Source organism: Oncorhynchus keta, chromosome 8 (assembly GCF_023373465.1).
Source record: "Oncorhynchus keta strain PuntledgeMale-10-30-2019 chromosome 8, Oket_V2, whole genome shotgun sequence".
NCBI classification, from domain to species: Eukaryota; Metazoa; Chordata; class Actinopteri; order Salmoniformes; family Salmonidae; genus Oncorhynchus; species Oncorhynchus keta.
Window position 1 is genome coordinate 23,596,972 of NC_068428.1, and position 21,804 is coordinate 23,618,775.

The 21,804-nt window shown below is 48.7% G+C and overlaps 1 protein-coding gene across 1 annotated transcript in view; it reads right to left on the reverse strand.

Moving 5' to 3' along the window:
- Window positions 1-21,804, reverse strand: part of akap12b (A kinase (PRKA) anchor protein 12b) — a 64,032-nt gene that overhangs the window by 17,925 nt on the left and 24,303 nt on the right. Inside the window, exon 2 of the mRNA XM_035760027.2 lies at window positions 15,664-15,769. Within this exon, the coding sequence (XP_035615920.2) occupies window positions 15,664-15,769 (106 nt within the window). The remainder of the gene's footprint in view (window positions 1-15,663; window positions 15,770-21,804) is intronic.

Genomic DNA, 21,804 nt, shown 5'->3' on the forward strand with positions numbered 1-21,804 from the left:
GGGGGTGGAAACATCATGCTTTGGGGCTGTTTCTACAAAGGGACCAGGACGACTGATCCGTGTCAAGGAAAGAATGAATGGGGCCATGTATCGTGAGATTTTGAGTGAAAACCTCCTTCCATCAGCAAGGGCATTGGAGATTAAACGTGGCTGGGTCTTTCAGCATGACAATGATCCCAAACACACTGCCCGGGCTACGAAGGAGTGGCTTCATAAGAAGCATTTCAAGGTCCTGGAGTGGCCTAGCCAGTCTCCAGATCTCAACCGCATAGAAAATCTTTGGAGGGAGTTGAAAGTCCGTGTTGCCCAGCAACAGCCCCAAAACATCACTGCTCTAGAGGAGATCTGCATGGAGGAATGGGCCAAAATACCAGCAACAGTGTTTGAAAACCTTGTGAAGACTTACAGAAAACGTTTGACCTCTGTCATTGCCAACAAAAGGTATATAACAAAGTATTGAGATAAACTTTTGCTATTGACCAAATACTTATTTTCCACCATCATTTGCAAATAAATTCATGAAAAATCCTACAATGTGATTTTCTGGATTTCTTTTCTCATTTTGTCTGTCATAATTGAAGTGTACCTATGATGAAAATTACAGGCATCTCTCATCTTTTTAAGTGGGAGACTTTGCACAATTGGTGGCTGACTAAATACCTTTTGCCCCACTGTATACTGTATGTGTTAAAGTTGTGTTTCTGTTCATATTGAACATTGTTCAGTATGTATCCCACCCAGACCGGTAGAAAGTGTTAGCCATGTGAAGAGGCCAGGGGTTGATGGGGTGTGGTGGGGTGGTCCTTTGCCCAGTCCCAAATCTCTTTCAGACACCCTGAAAGTGCTCCATTCCTGGGAGCAAAGAGAACCATTCTCCATCTCCTTTCTGACATCTCTCTCTTTGGGCACTTTACCATTCTCACTCTACTGTCTGCTTTCTGTGCCTAGTTAGAGATTGAGAGGGGGAGGTAAGAGCAAGAGAATGGGAGGTTAGAGAGAAAGAGGGGGAGGTTAGAGGGAGAGAGAGGGAGGTTAGAGGGAGAGAGAGGGAGGTAAGAGCAAGAGATGGGGAGGTTAGAGGGAAAGAGGGGGAGGTTAGAGGGAGAGAGAGGGAGGTTAGAGGGAGAGAGAGGGAGGTTAGAGGGAGAGAGGGGGAGGTTAGAGGGAGAGAGGGGGAGGTTAGAGGGAGAGAGGGAGGTTAGAGGGAGAGAGGGGGAGGTTAGGGGGAGATAGGGGGAGGTTAGAGGGAGAGACGACGAGGTTAGGGGGAGAGAGAGGGAGGAGAGAGGGAGAGAAGGGGAGTTTAGAGGGAGATAGGGGGAATTTAGAGGGAGAGAGGGGGAGGTTAGGGGGATAGAGGGGGAGGTTAGAGGGAGAGAGAGGGAGGTTGGAGGGAGAGAGGGGGAGATTAGAGGGAGAGAGAGGGAGGTTAGAGGGAGAGAGAGAGGTTAGAGGGAGAGAGGGGGAGGTTAGAGGGAGAGAGGGGGAGGTTAGACGGAGAGAGAGGGAGTTTAGAGGGAGAGAGGGGTAGGTTAGGGGGAGAGAGGGGAGGTTATAGGGAGGTTAGAGGGAGAGACAACGAGGTTAGAGAGAGAGAGGGGGAGGAGAGAGGGTGAGGTTAGAGGGAGAGAGGGGGAGGTTAGAGGGAGAGAGAGGGAGGTTAAAGGGAGAGAGAGGGGGTTAGAGGGAGAGAGGGGGAGGTTAGAGGGATGGGGAGATTAGAGGGAGAGAGGTGGAGGTTAGAGGGAGAGAGTGGGAGGTTAGGGGGAGATGGAGGGATTATAGGGAGAGGGGGAGGTTATAGGGAGAGAGGGGTAGGTTAGGGGAGAGAGGGGAGGTTAGGGAGAGATAGGGGATAATAGGGAGAGAGGGGGAGGAGAGAGGGGAAGGTTAGAGGGAGAGAGGGGGAGGAGAGAGAGGGAGTTTAGAGGGAGAGAGGGGGACGTTAGAGGGAGAGAAGACGAGGTTAGGGGAGAGGGGAGATTAGAGGCAGAGAGGGGAGGAGAGAGGGGGAGGAGAGGGGGAGGTTAGAGAGAGAAAGGGGGAGGTTAGAGAGAGAAAGGGGAGGTTAGAGGGAGTGAGGGGAGTTTATAGGAAGAAAATGGGAGGTTATAGGGAGAGAGGGGGATGAGAGAGGGGAGGAGAGAGGGGGAGATTAGGGGGTAGAGGGGAGGTTAGGGGGAGAGAGAGGGAGATGGGGGAGGTTATAGGGAGAGAGGGGGAAGTTATGGGGGAGAGGGGGAGATTAGAGGCAGAGAGGGGGAGGAGAGAGGGGGAGGTTAGAAGGAGAGAGGGGAGGTTAGGGGAGAGGGGAGGTTAGGGAAGAGAGGGGGAAGGAGAGAGGGAGAGAGGGGGAGGAGAGAGGGGGAGGAGAGGGGAGGTTAGAGGAAGTGAGGGGAGTTTATAGGGAGAAAAGGGGAGGTTATAGGGAGAGAGGGGATGAGAGAGGGGAGGAGAGAGGGGAGATTAAGGAGGAGAGGGGAGGTTAGGGGAGAGAGAGGGAGATGGGGGAGGTTATAGGGAGAGAGGGGGAAGTTATGGGGGAGAGGGGGAGATTAGAGGTAGAGAGGGGGAGGTTAGTGGGAGGGAGGGTGAGGTTAGAGGGAGAGAGGGGAAGGTTAGAGGTTTGAGGAAGAGAGGGGGAGGTTAGGGGGAGAGGTTAGAGGGAGAGAGGGTGAGTTAGAGGGAGAGCCGGTGAGGTTAGGGGGAGAGAGGGAGAGTTTAGAGGGAGAGAGGCAGTTAGAGGGAGAGACGGTGAGGTTAGGGGAGAGAGGGAGAGGTTAGAGGGAGAGAGGGGGAGTTAGAGGGAGAGACAGTGAGGTTAGGGGGAGAGAGGGGAAGGTTAGAGGGAGATGTTAGAGGGAGAGAGGGGAGGTTAGAGAGAGAGGGGAGGTTAGAGGGAGGTTAGAGGGAGAGAGGGGGAGGTTAGAGGGAGAGAGGGGGCGGTTAGAGGGAGAGACGGTGAGGTTAGGGGGAGAGAGGGAAGGTTAGAGGGAGATGTTAGAGGGAGAGAGGGGGAGGTTAGAGAGAGAGGGGAGGTTAGAGGGAGGTTAGGGGAGAGAGGGAGAGGTTAGAGGGAGAGAGGGGAGGTTAGAGGGAGAGAGGGAGAGGTTAGAGGGAGAGGGGGAGGTTAGAGGGAGAGAGGGGGAGATTAGAGGGAGAGAGGGAGAGCTAGGGGAGAGAGGGGGTTAGAGGGAGAGACGGTGAGGTTAGGGAGAGAGGGGAAGGTTAGAGGGAGAAGTTAGAGGGAGAGAGGGGAGGTTAGAGAGAGAGAGGGGAGGTTAGAGGGAGAGGTTAGGAGGAGAGAGGGGGAGGTTAGAGGGAGAGAGTGGGAGGTTAGGGGGAGATGGAGGGATTATAGGGAGAGGGGAGGTTATAGGGAGAGAGGGGTAGGTTAGGGGGAGAGAGGGGAGGTTAGGGAGAGATAGGGGGATAATAGGGAGAGAGGGGGAGGAGAGAGAGGAAGGTTAGAGGGAGAGAGGGGGAGGAGAGAGAGGGAGTTTAGAGGGAGAGAGGGGGACGTTAGAGGGAGAGAAGACGAGGTTAGGGGGAGAGGGGGAGGTTAGGGGGAGAGGGGGAGATTAGAGGCAGAGAGGGGGAGGAGAGAGGGGGAGGAGAGAGGGGAGGTTAGAGAGAGAAAGGGGAGGTTAGAGGGAGTGAGGGGGAGTTTATAGGAAGAAAATGGGAGGTTATAGGGAGAGAGGGGATGAGAGAGGGGAGGAGAGAGGGGGAGATTAGGGGGTAGAGGGGAGGTTAGGGGGAGAGAGAGGGAGATGGGGAGGTTATAGGGAGAGAGGGGGGAAGTTATGGGGGAGAGGGGAGATTAGAGGCAGAGAGGGGGAGAGAGGGGGAGGAGAGAGGGGAGGTTAGAAGGAGAGAGGGGAGGTTAGGGGGAGAGGGGAGGTTAGGGAAGAGAGGGGGAAGGAGAGAGGGAGAGAGGGGGAGGAGAGAGGGGGAGGAGAGGGGGAGGTTAGAGGAAGTGAGGAGGAGTTTATAGGGAGAAAAGGGGAGGTTATAGGGAGAGAAGGGGGATGAGAGAGGGGAGGAGGGGGAGATTAAGGAGGAGAGGGGGAGGTTAGGGGGAGAGAGAGGGAGATGGGGGAGGTTATAGGGAGAGAGGGGGAAGTTATGGGGGAGAGAGGGAGATTAGAGGTAGAGAGGGGCAGGTTAGTGGGAGGGAGGGTGAGGTTAGAGGGAGAGAGGGGAAGGTTAGAGGTTTGAGGAAGAGAGGGGGAGGTTAGGGGGAGAGAGGGGGAGGTTAGAGGGAGAGGTTAGAGGGAGAGAGGGGGAGTTAGAGGGAGAGCCGGTGAGGTTAGGGGGAGAGAGGGAGAGGTTAGAGGGAGAGAGGCAGTTAGAGGGAGAGACGGTGAGGGTAGGGGAGAGAGGGAGAGGTTAGAGGGAGAGAGGGGGAGTTAGAGGGAGAGACAGTGAGGTTAGGGGAGAGAGGGGAAGGTTAGAGGGAGATGTTAGAGGGAGAGAGGGGGAGGTTAGAGAGAGAGGGGGAGGTTAGAGGGAGGTTAGAGGGAGAGAGGGGGAGGTTAGAGGGAGAGAGGGGTGGTTAGAGGGAGAGACGGTGAGGTTAGGGGGAGAGAGGGAGAGGTTAGAGGGAGAGGGGAGAGGTTAGAGGGGGAGAGGGGGAGGTTAGAGGGAGAGAGAGAGAGGTTAGAGGGAGAGAGGGGGAGGTTAGAGGGAGAGAGGGGGGAGGTTAGAGGGAGAGAGGGTGAGCTAGGGGAGAGAGCGGGAGGTTAGAGGGAGAGAGGGGGAGGTTAGAGGGAGAGACGGTGAGGTTAGGGGGAGAGAGGGGAAGGTTAGAGGGAGAAGTTAGAGGGAGAGAGGGGGAGGTTAGAGAGAGAGAGGGGGAGGTTAGAGGGAGAGAGGGGGAGGTTAGGGGGAGAGAGGGAGAGGTTAGAGGGAGAGGGGGAGAGGTTAGAGGGAGAGAGGGGGAGGTTAGAGGGAGAGAGAGAGAGGTTAGAGGGAGAGAGGGGGAGGTTAGAGGGAGAGAGGGGGAGGTTAGAGGGAGAGAGGGTGAGCTAGGGGAGAGAGCGGGAGGTTAGAGGGAGAGAGGGGGAGGTTAGAGGGAGAGACGGTGAGGTTAGGGGGAGAGAGGGGAAGGTTAGAGGGAGAAGTTAGAGGGAGAGAGGGGGAGGTTAGAGAGAGAGAGGGGGAGGTTAGAGGGAGAGAGGGGGAGGTTAGAGGGAGAGGTTAGGAGGAGAGAGGGGGAGGTTAGAGGGAGAGAGGGGGAGGTTAGAGGGAGAGACGGTGAGGTTAGGGGGAGAGAGGGAGAGGTTAGAGGGAGAGAGGGAGAGGTTAGGGGGAGAGAGGGGGAGGTTAGAGGGAGAGAGGGGGAGGTTAGAGGGAGAGACGGTGAGGTTAGGGGGAGAGAGGGAGATGTGAGGGGGAGAGAGGGAGAGGTTAGAGGGAGAGAGGGGGAGGTTAGAGGGAGAGAGGGGGAGGTTAGAGGGAGAGACGGTGAGGTTAGGGGGAAAGAGGGAGAGGTTAGAGGGAGAGAGGGAGAGGTTAGGGGGAGAGAGGGGGAGGTTAGAGGGAGAGAGGGGGAGGTTAGAGGGAGAGACGGTGAGGTTAGGGGGAGAGAGGGAGATGTGAGGGGGAGAGAGGGAGAGGTTAGAGGGAGAGAGGGGGAGGTTAGAGGGAGAGAGGGGGCGGTCTTTTAAAAAATGTGTTTCTTCCTCTGAAATACCACCGCCTGGTTTTGAGATCCTGGATGGTAGGGGGCTCAGCCCCAGTGATGTACTTACTACCCTCTATAGTGCCTTGTGGTCAGGTGCCTTTCAGTTGCCGTACCAAGCGCAGATGCAGCCAGTCAAGATGCTCTCAATGGTGCAGCTGTAGAACTTTATAGGGATCTGAGGGTCTATGCCAAATCTTTTCAGCCTCCTGAGGGAGAAGAGGCGCTGTCGTGCCCTCTTCACAGTTGTGTGGGTATGTGGGGACCATGTTAATTCCTTAGTGATGTGAACACAGAGGAACTTGAAACTCTCGACCCGCTCCAGTACAGTCCCGTCGATGTGGATGGGGGCGTGCTCAGCCCTCCGTTTCCTGTAGTCCACGATCAGTTCCTTTGCCTTGCTGACGTTGAGGAAGAGGTTGTTGTATTGGCATCGCACTGCCAGGTCTCTGACCTCCTCCCTTTAGGCTGCCTCGTCTTCGTCTGTGATCAGTCCTACCACCGCCGTGTTGTCAGCAAACTTAATGATGGTGTTGGAGTTGTGCTTGGCCACGCAGTAGTGGGTGAACAGGGAGTACAGCTGGGGACTAAACACACACCCCTGAGGCCCCCCCGTGTTGATGGTCAGCGTGGCAGATGTATTGTTGCCTACCTACCCTCACAGCCTGGGGGTGGCCTGTCAGTTAAATCAGATTCTTGATATGCCACATCTGTCAGGTGGTTGGATTATCTTGGCAAAGGAGAAATGCTCACTAACAGGGATGCAAACATTTTTCACAACTATGGAACAACTATGGAACATCCCAAAATGATGGGCATTAATATGGACTTGGTCCCCCCCTTTCCTGCTTATAACAGTCTTCTGGGAAGGCCTTCCACTAGATGTTGGAACATTGCTGCTATAACAGTCTTCTGGGAAGGCTTTCCACTAGATGTTGGAACATTGCTGCTATAACAGTCTTCTGGGAAGGCTTTCCACTAGATGTTGGAACATTGCTGTGGGGACTTTCTTCCACTCAGCCACAAAAAAATCTGTGATTTTGGGAGATTAGGCCTGCTCGCAGTCTATATTTTGAAAATCCCCAGCATAGTATATAAATGGTGTATCTCCTAAACCTAATCTACAGTTTTGTAGTCTATTTTCACAGGTGACATGCTGGTAAAAATGAGGTAAAACGGATTTCAGTTCAGCTATGAAAGATGAAAACTCTCTTGTTAAATACTATAATAAGGTCTACAGCTTATCACGAGGTATTCAAACTCAGGTGAGCAAAAACTCAAGACTTCCTTAACATTAGAGATCGCGCACCAGCTGTTTTTAACAAACACCCCTCCTCCCTTCGTCTTACCTGAGTCTGCCGTCTGGTCTTGATCATGCATAGAAAAACCAGCAAGATGTACAGTTGAAGTCAGAAGTTTACATACACCTTAGCCAAATACATTTAAACTCAGTTTTTCACCATTTCTAACATTTAATCAGGGTAAAAATTCCCTGTCTTAGGTCAGTTAGGATGACCACTTTATTTTAAGAATGTGAAATGTCAGAATAATAGTGGAGAGAATAATTTATTTCAGCTTTTATTTAATTCTTCACATTCCCAGTGGGTCAGAAGTTTACATACACTCAATTAGTATTTGGTGGCATTGCCTTTAAATTGTTTAACTTGGGTCAAATGTTTCAGGTAGCCTTCCACAAGCTTCCCACAATAAGTTGGGTGAAATTTGGCCCATTCCTCCTGGCAGAGCTGCTGTAACTGAGTCAGGTATGTAGGCCTCCTTGGTCACACACACTTTTTCAGTTCTGCCCACACATTTTCTATAGGATTGAGGTCAGGGCTTTGTGATGGCCACTCCAATACCTTGACTGATGTAAATATATCACTAGCCACTTTAAACAATGCTACCTTATATAATGTTACTTACCCTACATTATTCATCTCATATGCATACGTATATACTGTACTCTACATCATCGACTGCATCCTTATGTAATACATGTATCACTAGCCACTTTAACTATGCCACTTTGTTTACATACTCATCTCATATGTATATACTGTACTCGATACCATCTACTGTATGCTGCTCTGTACCATCACTCATTCATATATCCTTATGTACATATTCTTTATCCCCTTACACTGTGTATAAGACAGTAGTTTTGGAATTGTTAGTTAGATTACTTGTTGATTATCACTGCATTGTCGGAACTAGAAGCACAAGCATTTCGCTACACTCGCATTAACATCTGCTAACCATGTGTATGTGACAAATAAAATTTTATTTGATTTGACTTTGTTGTCCTTAAGCCATTTTGTCACAACTTTTGAAGTATGCTTGGGGTCATTGTCCATTTGGAAGACCCATTTGCGACCAAGCTTCAAATTCCTGACTGATGTCTTGAGATGTTGCTTCAATATATCCACATAATTTTCCTACCTCATGATGCCATCTATTTTGTGAAGTGCACCAGTCCCTCCTGCAGCAAAGCACCCCCACAACATGATGCTGCCACCCCCGTGCTTCACGGTTGGGATGGTGTTCTTCGGCTTGCAAGCCTCCCCTTTTTCCTCCAAACATAACGATGGTCATTATGGCCAAACAGTTCTATTTTTGTTTCATCAGACCAGAGGACATTTCTACAAAAAGTACGATCTTTGTCCCCATGTGGAGTTGCAAACCGTAGTCTGGCTTTTTTATGACGGTTTTGGAGCAGTGGCTTCTTCCTTGCTGAGCGGCCTTTCATGTTACGTCGATATAGGACTCGTTTTACTGTGGATATAGATATTTTGTACCTGTTTCCTCCAGAATCTTCACAAGGTCCTTTGCTGTTGTTCTGGGATTGATTTGCACTTTTCTCACAAAAGTACGTTCATCTCTAGGAGACAGAACGAGTCTCCTTCCTGAGCGGTATGACGGCTGCGTGGTCCCATGGTGCTTATACTTGCGTACTATTGTTTGTACAGTTGAACGTGATGCCTTCAGGTGTTTCGAAATTGCTCCCAAGGATGAACCAGACTTGTGGTGGTCTACAATTTTCTTTTCTGAGGTCTTGGCTGATTTCTTTTGATTTTCCCACGATGTCAAACAAAGAGGCACTGAGTTTGAAGGTAGGCCTTGAAATACATCCACAGGTACACCACCAATTGACTCAAATTATGTCAATTAGCCTATCAGAGGCGTCTGAAGCCATGGCATCAGTTTTGGGAATTTCCCAAGCTGTTTAAAGACACAGTGAACTTAGTGTATGTAAACTTCTGACCTCCTGGAATTGTGATACAGTGAATTATAAGTGAAATAATTTGTCTGTAAAGAATTGTTGGAAAAATTACTTGTGTCCTGCACAAAGTAGATGTCCTAACCGACTTGCCAAACCTATAGTTTGCTAACAAGAAATTTGTTGAGTGGTTGAAAAATGAGTTTTAATGACGCCAACCTAAGTGTATGTAGACTTCCGACTTCAACTGCATATTCATGTCTTCGTTAAGCCACGACTCTGAGAAACATAGGACATTATAATTTTTCAGGTCCTGTGACAGGATAGTCTTGAACGGAGCTCCTCCAGTTTGTTCTCCAGTGACACGATCGTTAACAGAACAGAGGGCAATGGCGGTGTATTTGTTCGCTGACATAGTCTTGTCAAAATGCCGCTCGCCTGCCTCTCTTTCGCAGCCTCTTCCTCTTTCCAGTCCCGGAGATCAGGGCCTGAACTGGAGTAAGCAGATCGTCCAGAGAAGAAATGTTCATCCAAAATTCGAGGTTAGTGAACGTTGTTCTGATGTCCAGAAGCTGTTTTCTGTCATAGGAAATGATGTCGGAGACATTATGTTTAAAAAAAACTGTAAGATCAGCGTAACAAAGCACAAAAAATAGCCGAACTGGTCAGGAGCCTGTAAGCTGCTATCCAATGAACACCATCTTAAATCAGCTTAGGGCTAGGGAGGGTGGGTAGATAGACTGCCCTGATGATGGGACAGAGAGAGGAGTGGTTTGGGAGACGAAGAAGGGCTGGGGGGGGGTCTGAGAATAACTGAGGGGCCAATAGCTACAAGTGATGACTTCACTATATCTTAAAACGTCTAGAGGTCTCCAATGGATTTAAGCACACCGTCACATTCCTAAAGATTCTTCCTCTCTTTACATGTCCTTACCTTGCCGCCCACGGAATCCAGGCGTGGGTCTCTATATCTAAGCACTCTAGAACTGCCTTAATGTTGCTGGACCCCAGGAAGAGTAGCTGCTGCCTTTGGGATTCTTAATAAATACTAATACAAATGTTATGTGACAAATGACTGTGTAAAATGTACTGTGTAGATAAAGGGGTAATTCAGTTAGTCTGATGATCTCTGGGGACTTAAGAGCTGAAATGTTTGAACCCTGTATTCCTCACAGCTTCCTTTGAGCTCACTGGCTTTCTGTTGTCAGTCATCTTCATAGCGGACATCTGTGAATACAGTGTTTGTACATATAATAGCACACAAACCAACACTGAATTCTCATCCAAAATCATGCGTGCAAACAGATGTTGGTGGAACAAAAGCCACTTAACAGAAAATTCTCACAAAAATGAGTTCCATCAATTGGAAAATAAGTGAAGGAAACTGGCAAAATAACAACAGAAAAAGTCTGGAGGCTGGCTGCATGATTGCTGCTGTGTTAGCTATTCGTAGTGTACAGGGAGATGGAGGGAGCAGGGGTTGTATTGGCAGAGGAGAAGCATTGCTAAAGCAAGGGCCAAGGGGAGAGGTCCCTTCCAGAGGGGTGATGGAACGTTCTGGCAACGCTACTAACGTCCGTCCCACAGCACAGCAGCCGTTCCAGGCCATGCCTGACTGAGTCAATCCAGCTTGGAGGGGAACTAGTTACACACTCAGCACAACACACGCACACACACACACACACGCAGTGCATACAACAAAACACACAGTGCGTACAACACACACATGCTAAGGCACACACACACACACACACACACACACACACACACACACACACACACACACACACACACACACACACACACACACACACACACACACACACACACACACACACACACACACACACACACACACACACACAGTGCATACAACAAAACACACAGTGCGTACAACACACACATGCTAAGGCACACACACACACACACACACACACACACACACACACACACACACACACACACACACACACACACACACACACACACACACACACAGTGCATACAACAAAACACACAGTGCGTACAACACACACATGCTAAGGCACACACACACACACACACACACACACACACACACACACACACACACACACACACACACACACACACACTGCCTGAAATTCCTGTACAAAGAGCACCCCTCCGACCCCCAGAATACTTCATATGTCCTCTTTAGCACAATGCCAGCCACCTGGGAGGAGAAGGCTTGACTCTGTCCAGTGAATTAGTCAGACTTGATGTCATCCTCTGGGCCCGAACAACACACTCTCTCACACACACACACACACGCACACACCAGACACCCCACGGTTCCCATGTATTACTGGGATTTATCAGTAAATGTTAAAATATGTCACACTTTCATAATAGGGTATCAACTTTAGCTTCGCTTTCTCTGTTTTCTGTCCTTTTGTCTCCCTCATTTTTTCCCTCTTTCTCTCTCTCTCTCTCTCTCTCTCTCTCTCTCTCTCTCTCTCTCTCTCTCTCTCTCTCTCTCTCTCTCTCTCTCTCTCTCTCTCTCCGTCTCTCTCTCTCTCTCCATCTCTCCCTCTCTCTCTCTCTCTCTCTCTCTCTCTCTCTCTCTCTCTCTCTCTCTCTCTCTCACTCTCTGTCTCTCTCCCTCTCTCTCTCTCTCTCTCTCTCTCTCTCTCTCTCTCTCTCTCTCTCTCTCTCTCTCTCTCTCTCTCTCTCTCTCTCCGTCTCTCTCTCTCTCTCCATCTCTCCCTCTCTCTCTCTCTCTCTCTCTCTCTCTCTCTCTCTCTCTCTCTCTCTCTCTCTCTCTCTCTCTCTCTCTCTCTCTCTCTCTCTTCCTCTCACTCTCTGTCTCTCTCCCTCTCTCTCTCTCTCTCTCTCTCTCTCTCTCTCTCTCTCTCTCTCTCTCTCACTCTCTCTCTCTCTCTCTCTCTCTCTATGGGACAAACAATGATTCATAACTCGGGACCCACCCATGATACCGTTGTGTGGTGTGTAGGGGTGTGGCGGATTTGTCCCTCTCTCTCCTTCTTCCCTCGTCTCTCTGTCTCTCTTTCTCTCTCCATCTCTCTCTTGGTCTCTCTCTTTCTCTCCTAGAGAGCTATTTTGGCCTAGTCCTCCAAAGCTCCATGTAATACTTACTTAGTTCCTTTCTCCGTAATCCTCTGAGGTAAATGTTGTGTCACAAAACCAGGACTCTACAAATGTAGAGTTTGTCTTTCCTCTGAGACTTGAAAGTGTAAGGGACTTGAAAGAGGTTGCAAGCAGTCACAGTGACCACTGACTAGTTTGAGCTGGGTTTCAACTGTCTCTGTCATGATCCGTTTTGGGGTAGGTAACTCCACAACGTCAGTGTGTGGGTACAAGAGATATGCTAACAAAAGCATCACTTCATATTTTCTTTGCTTGGTGCTGGTCAATAAACTGGTATGAGCTGGTATGTGTTATTATGGTTTGTGCTGGTCTATACTAGTTTAGATGTGTGCTGCTGGGCTGTATTAGGCTGCTCCGATTACATTGTAAATAGCCTAGTTTGGTCAGATAGAATGTGTGGGGTCTGTAAAGAGTAGAGTCGGTCTCCTATGATGTGATGTGTGGAGCTGGGGTGTTCTCTCTGATGTTGTGTTATCAGAGGAATGCCTGCTTCTGTTTCCCTCAAACCTTCTGCTATTTTATCAGCTCCTGGTGAAGGCCTCCCTCCCTCCCTCCCTTTCTCTAGACTAGGTAGCAGCTTTTGTGTAAGACAGGAAAAATAAAGGATCAATGAAATAACAAGCAAAGAATTGATATACTGCTAGTCCTACCACGGAGACAACAGACTATCTTCTCCTGCTACCACAGAGACGACAGGCTATCTTCTCCTGCTACCACAGAGACGACAGACTATCCTCTGCTGCTAACACAGAGTAAACATTCAGACTTCAAAGGTTCTCCCTCCCGCCTGGTGCAGTACAGCAGATAAACCCACATATATCTATGTATCGTTACAAGCAGAGCTATCTATTACACTTCTCACATAGGATTTACGGTAGATTGCCTGTTAAAAGAAATGGGGCAATGTTTACATGAGCCCTTTTCAAGCAGGCTGAGTTTGACCACATTCTTGCCGGCATCAGCCTTTTATACCTTCTGTGCACATGATGGCAAGTTAAAGAGTGGGGGTACATGTGTGTCGATGTGGGTGGGCAGCTACTTAAGGAAATTCATTGAATATACACCATTACAAAGAAATACATGTTTTATTTGTTTAGGCAGGTCCTAAGAAACATTATAAGACTAATCAAATGTATTTTCAAAAGAACAGAATAAAATATTTTGAGTTGAATTATGTTCGGCTACTGGTCTGTGCAGCCTAGGCTACATGGCTGCTCCATGCAAATGAAATATAGTTAGTTATTTTGTTCATTAAACAGACAAGACCCACATTTCCCTGCCCTGATCACAGTCAACACACACATACAGTATTTAAAGAATACACTGAAATATAACAGAATAAAATAGAAATGATATTTTCCCCACACAACTTGAGTGACACTGCTGTCATAGTGCTTAGAAATGAGCCAACTAAACTAAAGTTGGTCCTGAACAGCGCTCACCATTCCACCCGCCTGACTGTGACCACATTTCCAAATGATTTATGAAGACGAGTTTCCACATGCAAAGCAACGCGATGGCACTGTGCCAATCAAAACTGTCCGATAATTATTACATTTACATTTACATTTAAGTTATCATGTAGTTGACAACAAACCGGTACGCTATTGCCTCAAATAACTTTGGGAGTGTCAGTAAGCAATCATTTGATACATGCCTTTAATTATATTAGCCTACTTCATTGAAATATTTCCGCCATTCAGTGATAATCATTTCCACAGGACATATCTCCGGATCCATCCAGATGAGGTTAAGAAAACAGTGCATAGTGGTGGGCTATGCCAAGTGATATGCCTGGCAAAGTTTAGAACTACCATGATGATGGTAACAGCCTGTAACGGGCGCTGCCTAGCAACCATCAAGAGCTTAAGAGTGTAGTGCGTGCCGATACCGCCTCGGCATTATGGCGACGTTTCATACTAAACCGCGGGCAGAACTTCACCGCATTCATGACTGCCTCAGTTAGTGGAAATAAAAGTACAGGCTTTGTTGTGAGCAATACCTTTTAGATATAAGAAAAGGTGGCAAAAAGTTGGAGCCATGGTCAAATTGGCAGCAAAACGTCTTGGTATGTAAGGGGTATATCACTACACACAGGAGGTGGGCCTGAAGGGCCACCGGCTGTATCATTTCAGCCAAATGTTTTAAAGCAGGGGTGTCAAACTCGTTTTGCCCCAGGGGATTCGTCCGGTCTTCAACGAGGTCCAGAGGACGGATGATTTGTTTGCCTAATTCCTAGCAGTCAATTCTAGATTTTTTCCCCAAACCAGATCCGGCCCAGTCTTGTTTAAGAGGATTCCTTCAAATCTTCATCATGGTTGAAGACACATTTGATATATCCTTATTACTTATGAGAAAACCTATCAAAGTAACTTCAGAAAATGTATATTTTCCACCGTGAATGTTTTCACCTCAACCCTCCTCATTTCCACAGGACTATCTACAGAATTACATCAGATTTCAGTACATTCATATAGAATAGGGCTCAGCTCATCAAATCATTCTCTACGTACATACCATATCTCTCTGTTCTGAGGGGTATTCGGTTACTCGATAAACGTACAGAATCGCTTCATTAAATAGGTTATTAAACAGGCTTTTTGACGGTGTGGTATGTGACATATCTGTCTGTTTAAAGTAGTATAGAGTTACTCCTTCCCCTGGCTGAGCGGAGTTATTAAACGGTGCCGAGCCAGGTCACGGCCTGCTAAATATTTAGGTTGGGAGGCCGTGCTCCTACAGCCCTCCCAGATAGAGGGAGACCCTCGAAGGAACCTTAAAGTAAATAAACAAACACACACAGAGGGAGACGGCGAACCAGAGCAGGACAGAGGAAAGTTCAGGCTTGTTTCCATGACAACGCTGGGAAAATTAATCTGATATCATAGGAAAAACATGGCCCCCAACCCAATGATGTTGGGTCAGTTACTGATTATCTAGATTTTTAAAAATGTATTATGCATTCCGCACTCCTGTATGTCTCCTCCCTATCTTCCAGATGCCGACCACAGAAACTCAGCTTTAAGAGCGAGGAATTCTACCTGGCTTTAGTTTTAAGACCCCACAGACAAATTACTGTTAGGCTACTTTAAGTGGATAGGCATGTCTGCACACAGTCTTACATTGGATTACCTAGAACAACTCCTCGGAGCCTCCATGCAGTCCAGATGTGTGTTGCGTATGTTGGATATGTGAGTGTGTGAGCAACCTGTTACAATAGGAGACTGCGTAGGTGTCCCTTCAGTGTTGACAGAGAGATTAGTGAAGGATCAAGAGGCTCTCAGGAGGACATAGCTGTAGGGCCAGAGGCTGAACATGGGTGGCAGGTTGTTTTTGTGTCAGTCAGGGGCCATACCACACATTATCTCTCTCCCTCACATGCACACACACACACACACACACACACACACACACACACACACACACACACACACACACACACACACACACACACACACACACACACACACACACACACACACACACACACACACACACACACACACACACAACACACGCACCCCCACACATCTGCACATCGAAAGCACACAGACACTCCATACATAAACACTAGTTCACAGACAAACACACAATCACATAGATATATAGTGAATATACAACTCTCTCTTACCTTCCTCTGTTAGCGTGTTGTCCTCTGAGTGGCCATGTAGCTCTGTCTGCTCGTCTACCTTCCCAATCAAACTGGAGATGGAGATCTGTCCATTCGTCTGCTGGAGCTGATGAGGAGAGAGAGTGCATGAGAGAGAGAGAGAGTGCATGAGAGAGAGAGAGAGTTCATGAGAGAGAGAGACAGAGACAGAGAGAACGACAGAGAGAGAGAGAGTGACAGACAGACAGAAAGAGAGAGTGACAGACAGTCAGAGAGAGAGAGAGAGAGAGAGAGAGAGAGAGAGAGAGAGAGAGAGAGAGAGAGAGAGAGAGAGAGAGAGAGAGAGGAAACACAGCACTGTTAGATAGCTCCAACAATAATAGACTATAGCAGAGATACTAATCAGTAACAAAACACAGTCTCCCACACTATTCAATCCATTCATTGTCATGTCAAGACAGCAGCCAAACCATAATAAGGGTTTTCCTCCATTCAACTAATGGCACATCATGTCAAATTCATAACAGAGTAGCTACAGTACACACCTTCCCACATCTGCTTCATGCTACCACGCTAACAAGATACACGAGCAGACAGACACACTTTATCTTTCTGCCCTCATCACGGCATCAGAGTCCCAACAGATCTTTGGCAGCGGGCTGGTGCTAGGGTTGGGGCTGGTGCTGGGGTTGGGGCTGGGGATGGTGCTGGGGTTGGGGCTGGTGCTGGGGCTGGTGCTGGGGTTGAGGCTGGTGCTAGGGTTGGGGCTGGTAACTGGGGTTGGGGCTGGGGCTGGTGCTGGGGTTGGGGCTGGTGCTGGTGATGGGGTTGAGGCTGGTGCTAGGGTTGGGGCTGGTGCGAGGGTTGGGGCTGGTGCTGGGGTTGGGGCTGGTGCTAGGGTTGGGGCTGGGGATGGGGCTGGTGCTAGGGTTGGGGCTGGGGCTGGTGCTGGGGTTGGGGCTGGGGCTGGTGCTGGGGTTGGTGCTGGTGCTGGGGCTGGTGCTGGGGTTGGGGTTGGGGCTGGTGCTGGGGTTGGGGCTGGTGCTAGGGTTGGGGCTGGTGCTTGGGTTGGGGCTGGGGTTGGGGATGGTGCTGGGGTTGGGGTTGGGGCTGGTACTGGGGTTGGGGCTGGTGCTAGGGTTGGGGCTGGTGCTAGGGTTGGGGCTGGTGCTAGGGTTGGGGCTGGTGCTGGTAATAGGGTTGGGGCTGGTGCTACGGTTGGGGCTACGGTTGGGGCTGGTGCTAGGGTTGGGGCTGGTGCTAGGGTTGGGGCTGGGGTTGGTGCTGGGGTTGGGGCTGGTGCTAGGGTTGGGGCTGGTGCTAGGGTTGGGGCTGGTGCTGGTGCTAGGGTTGGGGCTGGGGCTGGTGCTAGGGTTGGGGCTGGTGCTAGGGTTGGGGCTAGGGTTGGGGCTGGGGCTGTGGATACTTTAATACAGTCTCTCCCTATGGAGACCTTGATCTAACTAATGGAGCCCTGAGTCAGTGTCCCATTCCCAACGGCTGAGATTTCTCCAGGAAAACCCTGAAAGACGATCTGTTATAGAACTAGATAGAAAGGCTGAGAAAAGAGAGGGGGAGAGGGAGAGAGAGAGAGAGAAAGGGAGAGAGAGAGAAAGGGAGAGAGGGAGGGAGAGAGAGCGAGCGTGAGTGAGAGTGAGATAAAGAGAGAGGGAAAGAGAGAGGGAGGGAGGGAGGGAGGGAGGGAGGGAGGGAGGGCCATCACAAACAGCTCTTTCTTACAAGCTGATATATGTTGGCCACAACAAAGAGAAGATGAGAAAGATAGAGAGAGGGAAAGAGAGAGGGAGAGAGAGAGGGAGAGTGAGAGAGAGAGGGGGTATGAGACAGAGAGGAGAGAGAAAGAGAGAAAGGGAGGGGGAGAGAGAGAGATGGAGAGAGAGAGGGAGAGAGAGGGAGAGCGAGAGAGAGAGAGAGAGGGTATGAGAGAGAGAGAAGGAGAGAAAAAGAGAGAAAGGGAGGGGGAGAGAGAGGTGGAGAGAGAGAGGGAGAGAGAGAGAGAAGGAGAGAGAAAGAGAGAAAGGGAGGGGGAGAGAGAGGGCCATCACAATGTTCTTTCTTACAAGCTGATGTAAGTTGGCCACAACAAAGAGAAGATGAGAAAAAAAGAGAGAAAGGAAGAGCAACAGGACGAGAAGGAGTATGAGATAAAGAGAGGAAAATAGGGAGAAAGGAGGTGAGAGAAATGAGAAGGGAATGAGACTGTGAAATATGGCCAAGCAAACTGGCAGGTCAGTTTAATGTGGAGACTCATAGGAAACTATGAACATGATGAAATATATCTCTGCTGAATGGGAGATGGAGTCGCTCCTGTAGTTTAACTCACGGCCTCTGAAGTCCTTAGGGGCCTGATGATCAGCTTTAAGTAGAGACCAGCAGGTGCCCCTTTGACCTCTAGTGACCCCGCCCCCTCTGGCCTACCTCATGATTGGCATTCCCAGCATTCCGTGCCCTCTTCACAAGACTCCTCAGGGGCAACCAGACCCACACCCCTCTCTCTCTTTCCCAATCCACTCACCTCACCAATCCTTGCTCTAACCTCACCTCAACCCCTCCAGGTTCACTCCCCACACTCCCTATTCTTGTCCTCATGTTACCTGACCCCTATAAAAATACCACAACATTTGAGGTGTGTTAGAAACGCCATGGCTCCATTCTCAATGTTCTGAGATACATGGTCAGAGGCTAGACGTTTCTCTCTCTCACAAGCTCTCCTAGGGGTCATTCTGAAGTCATACAGTTCCTATGAGGATGGCTAGAGTGTTTAGGATGCCTGAGAGGGTTTAGGGGTTGTATAATAAGACTGTGCCTACTACAACAGAAACACACACCCACACAGCATGGGGTCCTGAGATGCCTTCCCTCTGACAGAAGATAAGAGGTCAGGGATCTGGAGCCCTGTCTTACTCAACTTTCTCTCTCTCTGTAACTCACCGGTCTTGACCAGCAGGCTTGTGTACCCTTTCCTCTGTACACACAAAGACACAGGTACTTACTAAAAGCTCCCATTTTGACGATACTCTACATTTGACATTTTAATCATTTAGGAGGCACTCTTATCCGGTGCAACTTACAGGGATTTAGGGTCAAGTCTCTCTCTCTCTCTCTCTTTCTCTCTCTCTCTGTCTGTCTCTCTCTCTCGCTCTCTCTTTCTCTCTCATTGTTGCATAGACTCCAGGACAGACATGCTGCTGTCCCCTAAATGACTCTACAGAGCGCTAGCCTACAGACACCCCTCCACCCCATAGAGAGAGGGGGTGTGGGAGGGAGGGGCTGTGGGTGATGCAGCTGTTTAATTACACCTCTAAAAATGTATTTATTACATTTTTTATCATTTTTATAAAAACATAAAAAACTCCCATTTTACAGACATAATATATTAGTTCATATAAATACTCTACACATTTCAAACCACTCTTCTCTCTCCCTCCTCACTGCCTCCCTCTGTCTTCAAAGCAACTCCTGACCTCAGAAAACACAATTACAGGCTAACGTGAATCCACAGGTAACCACACCTGAGGCATCTCCCTGCAGCTTTAGTCAATATGATGAAGACATACAGTTAGACAGAGAAAGAGACCCTGACGAGACCAAGATCTCCTACCCCTCCACCCAACATAGGCTAAGACATCTAGATAGTACATCCAACCCCAGGGGAGAATTAGTAACAGAGCACTACACAGAGGACACTACACAGAGGACACTACACAGAGGACATTACATGAACAGCCTGCACCATAAACCACCATTCACCCCATCTGGCAAATACTGTTTAATCAGAAATGTACAGACATGTCTTAAAGGGACAGTACTACAGGCCTTACAGCTGGAGAAGCAGAAGCCATAGAACAGTATAGAACCTGATAGCTGGTGAGCTTCTACAGCACAGACCTAACCTTGTGCCCTCACTCATGGTGAGGATAGAGTCCCAGAGGGGAGAGAGGAGAGAAGAAGAGGAGAGACCAACAGGGTGTGGAGGAAAAATGGGAAAGGAACAAAGGAGGAGGAGAAGAGGAGATAGGAGGGGAGAGGAGAGATTAGGGGAAGGAGAGGAGACAAGGAGACAAGGAGACAAGGAGACAGAAGGCGAGGAAAGTGCCAAGGGACAAGTCCATCTCAATCAGAGTCCCCCAGAGGATCTGCATGTTTTGTTGTGTTAAGCAAGCAAAAACCTGAACACTCTGGAGTCCTGGGCTGTGAGTTCAGTTCCCCCACGTTTGTCATCTCTTAGTGAACATGTCTATCTGCTGCCACCCCTCCCTGCTCCATTAATGTCTCCTAACCTCCAGCACACGTCTATTAAACCTGACCCCTACATTCATAACATACCTGGGATCAAAGACTAGCGGGACCCCTGGCCTCGTCTCTTTTCTCACTTTCTCCTTCTCTCCAGCTCTGAGTGTGTGTGTTTGTGTGTGTCTGTGTGGGAGTGTTTGCCGTGCCATGCGTATGTGTGTGTGAATGTATCTGTCAGGTATGCACGTGCACATGGATGTGTGTATATGTGTGTGTGTGTTTTGTGTGCGTGTTTTGTGTGGGTGTTGCGTATGTGTATATGTGTGTGTGTATACGTGTATGTGTTCTTGCTGTTTGTTGTGGTAACACTGTCTGTAGCGTGTGATCTACTGGCCCTCTGCTTATGGCAGCGTTACAATCTGGCACAGAGAGCATCAATAAGAAACCTAGATTATACTAGCATGGCTCAGTAACAGCAAACCTAACAGAGGCTCGATGACATAAACTCTGCTTCTTATTTAGTCCAATATAGCTCTATAAACTGCTCTAACTCAGTAAATAACATCTAACATAACTAGCTAACGTGATTCTGTAATGTCACTATTCGGTGAATTTTCATCTGATGTTAAATGTATTAATGCATTTTTTTATGCAGTATAACCAAGTGTACTTCTCTGAGCTCTCTGCAGGTCCCTCCAGTCTACATGATCTAGTTATGTCCTTTCACATAACTGGGCTTCCGCAGGCCTGTGCTGTCTCTCTACCTCTCTCTCTCTCTCTCTCTCTCTCTCTCTCTCTCTCTCTCTCTCTCTCCTCTCTCTCTCTCTCTCTCTACCTCTCTCTCTCTCTCTACCTCTCTCTCTCTCTCTCTCTCTCTCTCTCTCTCTCTCTCTCTCTCTACCTCTCTCTCTCTCTCTCCCTCTCTCTCTCTCTCTCTCTCTCTCTCTCTCTCCCTCTCTCTCTCTCTACCTCTCTCTCTCTCTCTCTCTCTACCTCTCTCTCTCTACCTCTCTCTACCTCTCTCTCTCTCTACCTCTCTCTCTCTCTACCTCTCTCTCTCTACCTCTCTCTCTCTCTCTCTACCTCTCTCTCTCTCTACCTCTCTCTACCCCTCTCTCTCTCTCTCTACCTCTCTCTCTCTCTCTACCTCTCTCTCTCTCTACCTCTCTACCTCTCTCTACCTCTCTCTCTCTCTCTCTCTACCTCTCTCTACCTCTCTCTCTCTCTCTACCTCTCTCTACCTCTCTCTCTCTCTCTACCTCTCTCTCTCTCTCTACCTCTCTCTCTCTCTCTCTACCTCTCTCTACCTCTCTCTCTCTCTCTCTCTCTCTCTCTCTCTCTCTCTACCTCTACCTCTCTCTACCTCTCTCTACCTCTCTCTCTACCTCTCTCTCTCCTCTCTCTCTCTCTCTCTCTCTCTCTCTCTCTCTCTCTCTCTCTCTCTCTCTACCTCTCTCTCTCTCTCTCTACCTCTCTCTCTCTCTACCTCTCTCTCTCTCTCTCTCTCTCTCTCTCTCTACCTCTCTCTCTTCCTCTTAAACAGTATCTTAAATAAGACATCTCAGTCCTATCATCATATCATCATATCTGTTTCTGTACTCCAGCTGTAGTCAGCTTGGCCATATATGGAAAACACAAAACATACACACTCGGGCAGAGGTCAACAAAATTACCTATTTGGAGTTAAGATGGAAAACTATGATGGAAAGAGAAGAGAAGGTGGATGGATGGATGGAGAGATGGAGGGGCAGGGAAGAATAAGAAGAACAAAACAAGAGGGAGAGAGAAATATACGACAAGAACAAAGTCTTTGACTGAGAAGATAAAGTGGAAAAAGATGAGAGAGAGAAGACAACTTACTGGGTTATCCAGTTTGCTCTCAGAAAGTCATTCACATCTTATATAAGA